This window comes from Anneissia japonica, unplaced genomic scaffold, assembly GCF_011630105.1.
Source record: "Anneissia japonica isolate Jap-2015-1 unplaced genomic scaffold, ASM1163010v1 scaffold4922_len13738_cov108, whole genome shotgun sequence".
Lineage (NCBI taxonomy): Eukaryota > Metazoa > Echinodermata > Crinoidea > Comatulida > Comatulidae > Anneissia > Anneissia japonica.
In genome coordinates, this window is record NW_022708753.1 from 1 (window position 1) to 13,747 (window position 13,747).

General features: G+C 29.8%; 1 protein-coding gene and 1 long non-coding RNA gene across 3 annotated transcripts; both read right to left on the reverse strand.

Moving 5' to 3' along the window:
* Positions 1 to 2,221: 2,221 nt before the first annotated feature.
* On the reverse strand, positions 2,222 to 3,554 carry LOC117106553. The gene is made up of 3 exons (XR_004445090.1): positions 3,433 to 3,554; positions 2,693 to 2,752; positions 2,222 to 2,339 (listed from the first exon to the last, which is right to left on the reverse strand). It is a non-coding gene; the product is annotated as an uncharacterized LOC117106553 (long non-coding RNA).
* Positions 3,555 to 8,485: 4,931 nt separating this feature from the next.
* On the reverse strand, positions 8,486 to 13,512 carry LOC117106554. 2 transcript variants are annotated; one of them, XM_033247933.1, is made up of 6 exons: positions 13,397 to 13,512; positions 11,756 to 11,900; positions 10,524 to 10,583; positions 10,029 to 10,163; positions 9,773 to 9,841; positions 8,486 to 9,386 (listed from the first exon to the last, which is right to left on the reverse strand). In XM_033247933.1, exons 1-6 carry the CDS (start codon positions 13,426 to 13,428, stop codon positions 9,297 to 9,299), a joined length of 531 nt encoding a protein of 176 aa, XP_033103824.1. In that variant the 5' UTR covers positions 13,429 to 13,512; the 3' UTR covers positions 8,486 to 9,296. The 2 variants fall into 2 exon arrangements, with proteins under 2 accessions (XP_033103824.1, XP_033103825.1); XM_033247934.1 differs by lacking the exon at positions 10,029 to 10,163.
* Between the last annotated feature and the right edge of the window lie 235 nt (positions 13,513 to 13,747).

A 13,747-nucleotide genomic window follows, 5' to 3' on the forward strand; every position in this document is an offset into this window, starting at 1 on the left:
TAAGACATTTTATCTGACAGGCCTATTTAATTAATTGTTTTGCTGATAGCTAAATTATTAATAAAATTTGATTTACAGAATAAGACAAAACTATTCATTAAACTACAATAAGCAGTTATTTATCATACGAATAAACAGTGATCGAATCGCACTTCGCACTTCTTCATAAACAGCAAAAGGTTCCAGGTTCCAATCCTGGATTTGGCAACTTTTTTTTTCTCGCAGATTCCTCTTCTTTAACGTTCAAAATGTATTTATCATTATATAATATAGACAGTGTGATTTTACAGGTAAATGAGAGCATTTTGATTTGGTAAACAGGTATATATTGAGTACTAGACGTGGAAATTGTGTTGATTAATACGGTAGTTCTTGATTAAGTATTTGTTACGGTGACAGCAAGTTGAAATTAACTCTGTTCTATTCGATTATGTAAAGCTTCAGTGAAAGGGGTCTTACTGTCTTTGAGAATCCAAAATTTATGCGTGCTATTCTTGTTGTTATCGTGGTTGAAAGAGTGCTTATGAGCAGTTTATCATATTTGAAGCTGTCATTCCAGTGTGCTGTATTTTATTTCTCAGGGTTGTGACATTGGCTTTATGTTCTAAATGAGGCAATACTATCTATTGGGCACTCTTTACATTATATTTACATTAAATAATGCCAGCAGGTAAAAACATTATAGTAGTCATTTTATTATAATAATTATATTTAATATACAGTAGTAACAGTAGTAACAATAGTATAAATAGCATCAATAATGTTTATACATTTACACATTCTTATCCATCACTTAACAAGAAGAATTAACTACACACGGTATTTCTTAGGTAAAGTGACTGAATACAATACTAACATCGTTTATAGGATATAATATTATCCTGAAAATAATACAAATATTTTTGTTATTAGGCCAATGAATGTTTTAATTTAACTAATTTAAATATATTTCAATAAATAATATTTACTTTACAAATGGTATTGCACTTATTGATATACAACAACAAGAATACAATGAATATAGATAAGTGTTCATTAAAAACGTTTTAGATAGTTACCGTATACAGTACTAGGATCATGGAGCCTACTATTTTCTCAGAAATATTCTGTTATTGTATCTACTCGTTAGATGACATGATACAGGCCTATAATAGCCCTTACCTTTTATATGCATAACCACTGGCATAACTTACTGTAAATGTGCGAGGAGCCTACTATTTTCTCAGAGATATTCTGTAACTTGTTTAGTTTGGTGCCTTTTTATTATTATTTCCAACGGCTTATTTTCGTTAAAAATTTTTATTTTCACTTAATTTGTCTATTCGTTAGATGAATTGATATAGGCCTATAACCCTTTTATAGGCCTAACTAACCTAGTAATGTGCGTAGGACATGACGTACTCTCTCACAGACTTATCTACAACTTGCCAAGGTAATTGCGTTGATTTTGAAGATAACGCGTTTCACGAGTCACCTTATGTTCAACTACATTGATTAACCATTCTCTTGATCACCCTAAGAGTGTGTCTCATAATGCAACCCATTTCGCTGATTGATTTTCCTCGTATACACTATAATAAAAAGTAGATACAAGTGTTAATATTTATCATTGTTAATTCACATCAATACAACTTGATGAAGATCCGTACAATTTGAACGAACATTTAATTCTTTCAATCGATAGCATAACCAAAACGCGATGACCGTTCACCGATAAATGAAATAATTTGCAGTATATTACGTGTAAATTAAATAACTAATGCAAACTTTATCTTTACAATAGCAAGATTGATCAGTTACTGATCCAGAGGGTGGTGCGTCTTTCCCAGGTGCCCCCATCCCTCCTGCCAACAGTCCTGAGGTCAAGACTTTTGGCATAGCCCCATTTTAAAAATAATGGATCCGACACTGAATGGTACCAACACTTAATGGAATAGACAAGTGCTTTAGTCCTTACCTGAAAACTGTTTAATATATGTTGGTGTGTCTCACCAGTTTGGTAACAATTTGTAGACGTTTCTTCTAACTGTTAGAGAAAACAAAATGTAGGTTTCTTAATCATTGCCCATAGTAATACAGTTTTGTTCAAGAAGAAGTTGTTAATTTCATTCAGAAATATAAGTGTTGCATTATGAGATGTATTGTTATTCGTAATTATTATTTTTAAAGTTTTATTATAGTAAACAAATACTGTATAATCAAACAAGTCTCACTTGATCTTTCAGTGATTCGAGGGCGCTTTCTATTTGGTCTGAAATGGTACTAGTTTGGTCGAACCAGGGACTGAAGACTTCAGTTGTATTAGTGACGAAGTTGAGAGTTTGTCTGTACGTCGACCCCTTTTAAGTATACAAAAATGAACATCATGATATGATATAACAGAGCAGTTATATTATTTATTATTATTACGTCTATCATTATCATTGCAGTATTACTATTTACTTTTCTGTTGTTATTATAAAAACTATCCTTAAATAGTCGTTGTTAAGCGCTTAAGAGTATCTGCATTTAATGTTAAATATGTGTAACTGATTATTAATATAATTTTAATAATACATGCACATACATCAATACACATACAATATAATTACTATTACTATTATTATTTTGCTGCTATACATTCAAATTACATGTTATATGATAATATATATTTATATTATATTCTTTACTAGAAAATATTAACTGAACTCACCTGAGTAGGCTGAAGAAACGATTGGAAGGGAAAACTACATTGGAGCGAATCACAATTGCTCTGAATATAAAATGAATATAAGTATTACTTTATTGTATTAGAATACATATAACTAAAATGATTTTTGATACCTAATATATATATATACTGTCTCTTATACACATCTAGATGTGTATAAGAGACAGGATGGAGCCACTGCCCTCCAGCCGTCCACTCGTAGTTTATGGTGACACGTCGTAAGCAATTATATTCAGGCCTGTTTACAGTATTTGGATAAACGATAAAACACAATAAAACTTTGGGTTTCCTAATAGTGCGGTTTCACATTGATAAATATATTTATTTATTTATTTATTTTTCCGATAAACTTATCTTAGCATTGAAGACAATTTATTGTCAAGGCCTACAAATTATTAAAACGTGTTTAAAATTAAGTCACAACACACATTATCGAAACCATAGGGGCCTACCAGTATATTATATATATATACTAAAAGTAATAATAACATTAACAATAATAATGACAGTATTAATAATTTAAATCTTATTACAAAATACCTCCGAACAAATGGAAAACAGAACAATTTGCAATACAAAACATCATGGACATAACGTACAAATATACGTTACAATACAATAATTTAAGGTAAAAATATACGAAAATAAATACATTGGCGCAAGTAACGATTTGTTTAACCAATTTTTAGATTATGCAATGCGAGACATAATCATCTACTTACCTGGTCAACATTGGATAACGATTGGTGTAGCCTGTCCAATGTGATTAACCAATGCTCAGATTCTGTAAAGAGGCACGAGTCTACTGGTTTTGATGAGACCGACCAAGCAAATCCAATCAGAAATATCAACTTTAGATACATTTTTCTACAAAGAAAAGTAAAAATAGAGCTAAATGAAATAAAAAACTTTGATATAATACTTAATAATAACGGAAACAAAACTCTTTACGAAGTGTTAAATTTTGATTAATACTTTGTAAATATGCATTCACACCAACTTAGTGGGAATATGAAATAAAATGAGAGAATTCCACATCACTGCATTACGCGTACTGTGTCTAAATTTAATTGTGTCAGTTCATTTTTTTCCAGATTTTTCTTCACTGGTTTATTCTCACGAATTAGTAAATGCGCGTATAGATTTGCATCGCAGCCAATCAATGATGTAGCACACAGCATGTTAACAGTTTCATCAGCTTGCTTTGAAGTTGTAAGATACCACTTTAAGAACTTATTTGGTTTAACAGTAGGAATCCAATACTGACACGTTCACTCAGAGTGAAGAATACTTACTATATATAATATACTATAATAATTTGTTGAGTAAAAAGTTCTTTGTTTGCTTTTAACAACTGTTCATACATCAGTAGTCTGGCCGGACGTTTATATACCTTTGATACATTTTTTATTATATAAATCTTTTATAAATAGTTTAGGTAGGGAATTGTTTACAAATCTACTTATTTTGACATGCATCTCTCATGACAACATTATAATGAGTTAGTCCCATTAAATATTACATCATTATGGTGTGTTTATTTCTTCTGTGGGTTTTGAATTTCACTTTGATATACGAGTAATGAATCTATGAATTTTATATCAATTATTATTTCCGCTTTTTAATATACATTTAATAATGAGATTGATATTTATTTTCATTTTAAAAATATATATATCATCGTCCCAAATTTGACATCATGAGGATTTAATGGTCACTTTTGCTGATAATTCTGCATGTGAGGCTCTATAGATTATAAATTGTTTTGTGCATAATAATAATAACAACAATTCATTTTAATTTCATTTTTTGGTATAAATAAACATTCATGAAGGCAACATAGAAATTTTGAAAATTATCTGAATTTACAATACATTAAACAAAATTAATATATGCCTAAACTAAAACACCAGCATCAATTAATATCTCAAGAAAACTCCAACTAAATAATTTAACTACAATAATAATAATAATTATTATTATTACTATTATTATAATAATAATAATTATAATGATTATATTAATTATAATTCTTATATTAATAATAATCTTCATTGGCTACATCTTTACAAATTTATGTGCATTTTTAAAGCAAAGAATTTGCATTTAATGTGTTCAATTTACAAACATTTAAAAAAGTATATAAGCAAAATATACATATACACATTTATACAAATACACATATATACATATACACATATACATATACATACATACAAATATACATACATATACATATACATACATACATATATATAGGCCTATATGAATGATAAAATAATAAAGGCTTCATAGCCAAATTATTTACCAGGTTCTATATACTCGTGTCAGCTCCAGCATGTAACAAGGTTTGGGTTCCGTCCTGGTGAACTTGGTATTTGATATTCATGGTCATTTTGCAACAATTCGTGAAATGGAGTGTCGCCATACTGTAACATAACAAGAAATATGTGTGTAATCAATGGCAGCTACCTCATATGCACACAAACTTTTACTTGCTATAAACATTAACATAAACAATGAATAACAATAAATTCTAATCTAATACCAGCCAAATATGTACTATAATTAAACAATCATCTCAGTTTGATTATATATATATATATAAATATATAAATATATATATATATATATATATTACACACAAATGAAAATAAAACAATTGCATACGTTGACATAATAGAGACAAAATTTATTCGAGACGAACACATTTCTGACACGCCTGTGTACTTCTTCAGCGTTTACACGTATGAGAAATACAGAACAGATCAAAATAAAAACTGTAAGAAATTAACCAAGATAAATCCTAAGATAATAGGCACGCAATAAGTAATTGAGAAGTGATTAACCAATAAACAGTCGGTAACATTTGAAAGAGTAGCAAGAGAAACAAAATGTCAGCAATTAAAGGATCTGAGTTAAGCTTATTATTAATAAACCATTCATTAAAGCGGCATTTAAGTTCAGAATTTATTGTTTTGTATGCATCAGATATATTTTTATGTTCTAAAAATAGGTTAGTACCATTTGCAAACATAATTAAAAGAACATAATTACATACTGATAGCATTTCATTGATAAACATTAAAAATAGTAAGGGACCGATAATCGATCAACGAGGAACGCCGTACTTAATATGTCTTAAATCAGATTTACAATAACACACATCAACATATTGTTCTCTTTCATATAAATAGGTACGAAACCAGTCGAGTATAATACCCCTGATACCATAATAAGGTAACTTATCAATAAGTATTCTATGATCTAAGGAATCAAAAGCCTTGGAGAGGTCCAAGTATACTCCTATCGTTAACCTATCGTTAACAACTTGTTGTCAAGTGCTGATGATATTTTATCAAGCGCCTGTAATAATGCGTTAGTGGAATGACCCTCTCTGAAACCGAATTGAGACTGGCTAAGAAGATTATGTGTATTTATGAATGTAATAGTCTGGTCATAGACAATGTATATATACAGACAATGATTTTGAGAAAAATAACAGCATTAAGATCATGAATTTAGCGATTGTTATAATAGGTCTACTGTATTTAAATTAAAATGCATTTTACCACCCACGAGATGTGTACGTATGGTTTTTAAGTCACTATATAAATAATATTGCACTTTATTAAATTAATTAAAATTATTTCACTTAGCCCACTTTCAAAGAGTACTTAGATTTACATTGTTGAATGTAGGTTGCAAAAATATGTTCCTACGACTAACGGTATGTCATTAAACAACAACAAATCTTTAGCTCTGTTTCTTACTGTTGTTTACATTTTCACTCAGATATTCCGGTTTATTATGTGCCATTGTATGAAAAGGACTCAAAATAATTTTAAAGCACAGTCTCCGGTCTGAAATTGTAAGCCTGAACAACAACACAACAATGGATACCGCAATTAAATCAATCATTAAGGCATACAGGCTTGTACAACTAAATATGGTACACTCTCTACTTACATATATGTACATTTTCTTACTTAGAAGAAAAGACAATTCAAAAATTCAACAATTTAGAAGATGTTTTTGCGACGACGTGTCTACGATACAGTACCGGTGGTTCACATACACGCTTGCTTCAACCATAATTTGAATATTAAAAGACAGGTACACCAACCAGCTATCTGAAGGAAAGTTGCTGCCAAGGACAGTAGTGCCCTACCAGGCTAAACCTACAAATTATTAGTTCAGCGCTAATCCCTTATTAGCGTCGACCCTCGAATTGGTCTAGCACTGGGTACCGAAACGGTATCCGAAAAGTTTGTCAAAATATAGATTTCCGGCCGAATTAATTGCAACTTTGCAATGTTTTTCCCAGTAAAATTACATTTTTTCTAACCTCAATAGGTTTTTATAACACATTTTGACATTAATTAAGTGTTGGTTCCACATTTACAGTGGAAGGGGCGTTTGAGTATATATAGTATATATATATAGCACACACTGTGTGTGCGCTGAACCATGGATATCTCTAGGTCCCCGGTTCCCCGGAAAAGAGTAGGGGATTGTCCCCCGGTGTACTGTCCAATCACCACCAGAAGGACCCCACTGGAAATAAGTCTTCTTCTAGACTTTCGTGGTCTATCCTTGGTGTTTACACCGAATAAATCCAATCCAATCCAATCCAGTACGTATTCATTTTACACAAAAAAATAAACGCCTCCCTCGAATACACTCCCCCTGAAAAAAGTCTTCTGAACAATAAACGCCTAGTGTCGTTTATTCGACGAGATCCCAAATGATCAGCCACGGCTGGATGGACCACCCTCACAAAATATTGTTGAAATAAAATAAATAAATAAAAATAAACCAAACATTATAATTCCCCTATCTATATAGCGTTTATTTTGATTGTCAATTCTTAATATTGTGGTATAAAAAAACCATGAAAAAAACTCCCAACGCGAACACATGGATTTTTTATGCCAGGATCCTGACAGAGGCTCTAGTCAGCCCCTTATTTCGGGTGTATAATTGTAGATTTTTATTATTGATTAATTTATTTCATTTATGTCTACATATTATTATCTTAATTAAACTTTATACACATATTATAAATATGCTTATAAGACATTTTATCTGACAGGCCTATTTAATTAATTGTTTTGCTGATAGCTAAATTATTAATAAAGTTTGATTTACAGAATAAGACAAAACTAATCATTAAACTACAATAAGCAGTTATTTATCACACGAATTAACCATGGACCTATTAATAAGATAGGTCCATGAATTAACAATGATCGAATCGCACTTCGCCCTTCTTTATAAACAGCAAAAGGTTGCAATCCTGGATTTGGCAACTTTTTTTTTTCTCGCAGATTCCTCTTTTTTAACGTTCAAAATGTATTTATCATTATATAATATAGACAGTGTGATTTTACAGGTAAATGAGAGTATTTTGATTTGGTAAACAGGTATATATTAAGTACTAGACGTGGAAATTGTGTTGATTAATACGGTAGTTCTTGATTAGGTATTTGTTACGGTGACAGCAAGTTGAAATTAACTCTGTCCTATTCGATTATGTAAAGCTTCAGTGAAAGGGATCTTACTGTCTTTGAGAATCCAAAATGTATGCGTGCTATTCTGGTTGTTATCGTGGTTGAAAGAGTGCTTATAAGCAGTGTATCATACTTGAAGCTATCATTCCAGTATGCTGTCTTTTATTTCTCAGGGTTGTGACATTGGCTTTAAGTTCTAAATGAGGCAATACTATCTATTGGGCACTCTTTACATTATATTTACATTAAATAATGCCAGCAGGTAAAAACATTATAGTAGTCATTTTATTATAATAATTATACTTAATATACAGTAGTAACAGTAGTAACAATAGTATAAATAGCATCAATAATGTTTATACATTTACACATTCTTATCCATCACTTAACCAGAAGAATTAACTACACACCGTATTTCTCAGGTAAAGTGACTGAATACAATACTAACATCGTTTATAGGATTTAATATTATCCTGAAAATAATACAAATATTTTTGTTATTAGGCCTATGAATGTTTTAATTTAACTAATTTAAATGTATTTTAATAAATAATATTTACTTTACAAATGGTATTGCACTTATTGATATACAACAACATGGATACAATGAATATAGAAAAGTGTTCATTAAAAACGTTTTAGATAGTTACCGTATACAGTACTAGGATCATGGAGCCTACTATTTTCTCAGAAATATTCTGATAATGTATCTACTGGTTAGATGAAATGATACAGGCCTATAATAGCCCTTACCTTTTATATGCATAACCACTGGCATAACTTACTGTAAATGTGCGAGGAGCCTACTATTTTCTCAGAAATATTCTGTAACTTCTTTAGTTTGGTGCCTTTTTATTATTATATCCAACGGCTTATTTTCCTTAAAATTTTTTATTTTTACTTAATTTGTCTGTTCGTTAGATGAATTGATATAGGCCTATAACCCTTTTATAGACCTAACTAACCTAGTAATGTGCGTAGGGCATGACGTGCTCTCTCACAGACTTATCTACCACTTGCCAAGGTAATTGCGTTGATTTTGAAGATAACGCGTTTCACGAGTCACCTTATGTTCAACTACATTGATTAACCATTCTCTTGATCACCCTAAGAGTGTGTCTCATAATGCAACCCATTTCGCTGATTGGTTTTCCTCGTATACACTATAATAAAAAGTAGATACAAGTGTTAATATTTATCATTGTTAATTCACATCAATACAACTTGATGAAGATCCGTAAAATTTGAACGAACATTTAATTCTTTCAATCGATAGCATAACCAAAACGCGATGACCGTTCACCGTTAAATGAAATAATTTGCAGTATATTACGTGTACATTAAATAACTAATGCAAACTTTATCTTTACAATAGCAAGATTGATCAGTTACTGATCCAGAGGGTGGTGCGTCTTTCCCAGGTGCCCCCATCCCTCCTGCCAACAGTCCTGAGGTCAAGACTTTTGGCATAGCCCCATTTTAAAAATAATGGATCCGACACTGAATGGTACCAACACTTAATGGAATAGACAAGTGCTTTAGTCCTTACCTGAAAACTGTTTAATATATCTTGGTGTGTCTCACCAGTTTGGTAACAATTTGTAGACGATTCTTCTAACTGTTAGAGAAAACAAAACATAGGTTTCTTAATCATTGCCCATAGTAATACAGTTTTGTTCAAGAAGAAGTTGTTAATTTCATTCAGAAATATGAGTGTTGCATTATGAGATGTATTGTTATTCGTAATTATTATTTTTAAAGTTTTATTATAGTAAACAAATACTGTATAATCAAACAAGTCTCACTTGATTTTTCAGTTTTTTCAGTGATTCGAGGGCGCTTTCTATTTGGTCTGAAATGGTACTAGTTTGGTCGAACCAGGGACTGAAGACTTCAGTTGTATTAGTGACGAAGTTGAGAGTTTGTCTGTACGTCGACCCCTTTTAAGTATACAAAAATGAACATCATGATATGATATAACAGAGCAGTTATATTATTTATTATTATTACGTCTATCATTATCATTGTAGTATTACTATTTACTTTTCTGTTGTTATTATAAAAAATTATCTTTAAATAGTCGTTGTTAAGCGGTTAAGAGTATCTGCATTTAATGTTATATATGTGTAACTGATTATTAATATAATTTTAATAATACAGGCACATACACCAATACACATACAATGTAATTACTATTACTATTATTATTTTTGCTGCTATACATTCAAATTACATGTTACAGTATATGATAATATATATTTATATTATATTCTTTACTAGAAAATATTAACTGGACTCACCTGAGTAGGCTGAAGAAACGATTGGAAGGGAAAACTACATTGGAGCGAATCACAATTGCTCTGAATATAAATGAATATAAGTAATTACTTTATTGTATTAGAATACATATAACTAAAATGATTTTTGATACCTAATATATATATATACTGTCTCTTATACACATCTAGATGTGTATAAGAGACAGGATGGAGCCACTGCCCTCCAGCCGTCCACTCGTAGTTTATGGTGACACGTCGTAAGCAATTATATTCAGGCCTGTTTACAGTATTTGGATAAACGATAAAACACAATAAAACTTTGGGTTTCCTAATAGTGCGGTTTCACATTGATAAATATATTTATTTATTTATTTATTTTTCCGATAAACTTATCTTAGCATTGAAGACAATTTATTGTCAAGGCCTACAAATTATTAAAACGTGTTTAAAATTAAGTCACAACACACATTATCGAAACCATAGGGGCCTACCAGTATATTATTCATATTATATAATATTTTTGTCTTTGTATAGGCCTATTATATATTAGATATTATAAAAACTTTTATACCGGGCCTATTTCTGGTTTTCTATGTTTTTAATTTACATAATAATTTTATATTTCAGACCTGTCGTTCCTTTTTAGTTGAAAGTTATGCCTACCTGTTAATACATGTATATCAAAGTAAGAAATAGGCCTATACTAGCGATAATGCTATTAAATAGGCCTAAAATTATAGTTATTATCTCCTTTTAAAATTTCAAGATATGGCTTAAAAATTACGTTGTTATCCTTTGATCTCAAGCTTAGTAGTGTTTTAATTTTTTGCGTTTTATGCCCTGTGATTTCTGTAGTTGTTTATTGTTGAATTATAATATTATACTAAAAGTAATAATAACATTAACAATAATAATGACAGTATTAATAATTTAAATCTTATTACAAAATACCTCCGAACAAAGGGAAAACAATTTGCAATACAAAACATAATGGACATAACGTACAAATATACGTTACAATACAATAATTTAAGGTAAAAATATACGAAAATAAATACATTGGCGCAAGTAACGATACTTATAATACTTATAACATGAAGTAGGTGTTATTTGGCTTTAGGATGTTATATGGTTTAGAATTTCTCGTTACGTTACAGTATTCTGACCTTCAATTAGGTGCCGCACCCGTAGACTATTCGATTTGTTTAACCAATTTTTAGATTATGCAATGCGATACATAATCATCTACTTACCTGGTCAACATTGGTTAACGATTGGTGTAGCCTGTCCAATGTGATTAACCAATGCTCAGATTCTGTAAAGAGGCACGAGTCTACTGGTTTTGATGAGACCGACCAAGCAAATCCAAGCAGAAATATCAACTTTAGATACATTTTTCTACAAAGAAACGTAAAAATAGACCTAAATCAAATAAAAAACTTTGATATAATACTTAATAATAACGGAAACAAAACTCTTTACGAAGTGTTAAATTTTGATTAATACTTTGTAAATATGCATTCACACCAACTTAGTGGGAATATGAAATAAAATGAGAGAATTCCACATCACTGCATTACGCGTACTGTGTCTAAATTTAATTGTGTCAATTCATTTTTTTTCCAGTTAAGATTTTTCTTCACTAGTTTATTCTCACGAATTAGTAAACGCGCGTATAGATTTGCATCGCAGCCAATCAGTGATGTAGCACACAGCATGTTAACAGTTTCATCAGCTTGCTTTGAAGTTGTAAGATACCACTTTAACTTATTTGGTTTAACCGTAGGAATCCAATACTGACACGTTCACTCAGAGTGAAGAATACTTACTATATATAATATACTATAATAATTTGTTGAGTAAAAAGTTCTTTTTTGCTTTCAACAACTGTTCATACATCAATAGTCTGGCCGGACGCTTATATACCTTTGATATATTTTTTATTATATAAATCTTTTATAAATAGTTTAGGTAGGGAATTGTTTACAAATCTACTTATTTTGACATGTATCTCTCATGACAACATTTATGAGTTAGTCCCATTAAATATTACATCATTATAGTGTGTTTATTTCTTCTGTGGGTTTTGAATTTCACTTTGATATAAGAGTAATGAATCTATGAATTTTATATCAATTATTATTTTCGCTTTTTAATATACATTTAATAATGAGATTGATATTTTATTTTCATTTTAAAAATATATATATCATCGTCCCAAATTTGACATCATGAGGATTTAAATGTCACTTTTGCTGATAATTCTGCATGTGAGGCTCTACAGATTATAAATTGTTTTGTGCATAATAATAACAGCAACAATTCATTTTAATTTCATTTTTTGGTATAAATAAACATTCATGAAGGCAACATAGAAATGTTGAAAATTATCTGAATTTACAATACGTTAAACAAAATGAATATATGCCTAAACTAAAACACCAGCATCAATTAATATCACAAGAAAACTCCAACTAAATAATTTAAATACAATAATAATAATAATTATTATTATTATTACTATTATTATAATTATAATGATTATATTAATTATAATGATTATATTAATAATAATAATAATCTTCATTGGCTACATCTTTACACATATTTCTGTGCATTTTTAATTTTCAAAGAATGTGCATTTAATGTGTTCAATTTACAAACATTTTAAAAAGTATATAAGCAAAATATACATATACACATTTATACAAATACACATATATACATATACACATATACATATACATACATATACATATACATACATATACATATACATACACATATGTATGTATATGTATATGTATATACATACATATACATATACATACATACATATCTATAGGCCTATATAAATGATAAAATTAAAAAGGCTTCATAGCCATATTATTTACCTGGTTCTATATACTCGTGTCAGCTCCAGCATGCAACAAGGTTTGGGTTCCGTCCTGGTGAACTTGGTATTTGGTATTCATGGTCACTTTGCAACAATACGTGAAATAGAGTGTCGCCATACTGTAACACAACAAGAAATATGAGTGTAATCAATGGCAGCTACCTTATATGCACACAAACTTTTACTTGCTATAAACATTAACATAAACAATGAATAACAATAAACTGTAATCTATTACCAGCCAAATATGTACTATAATTAAACAATCATCTCAGTTTGATTATATATATATATATAAATATATATATATATTATGTATTAACATTAACATAAAGAATGAATAACAATA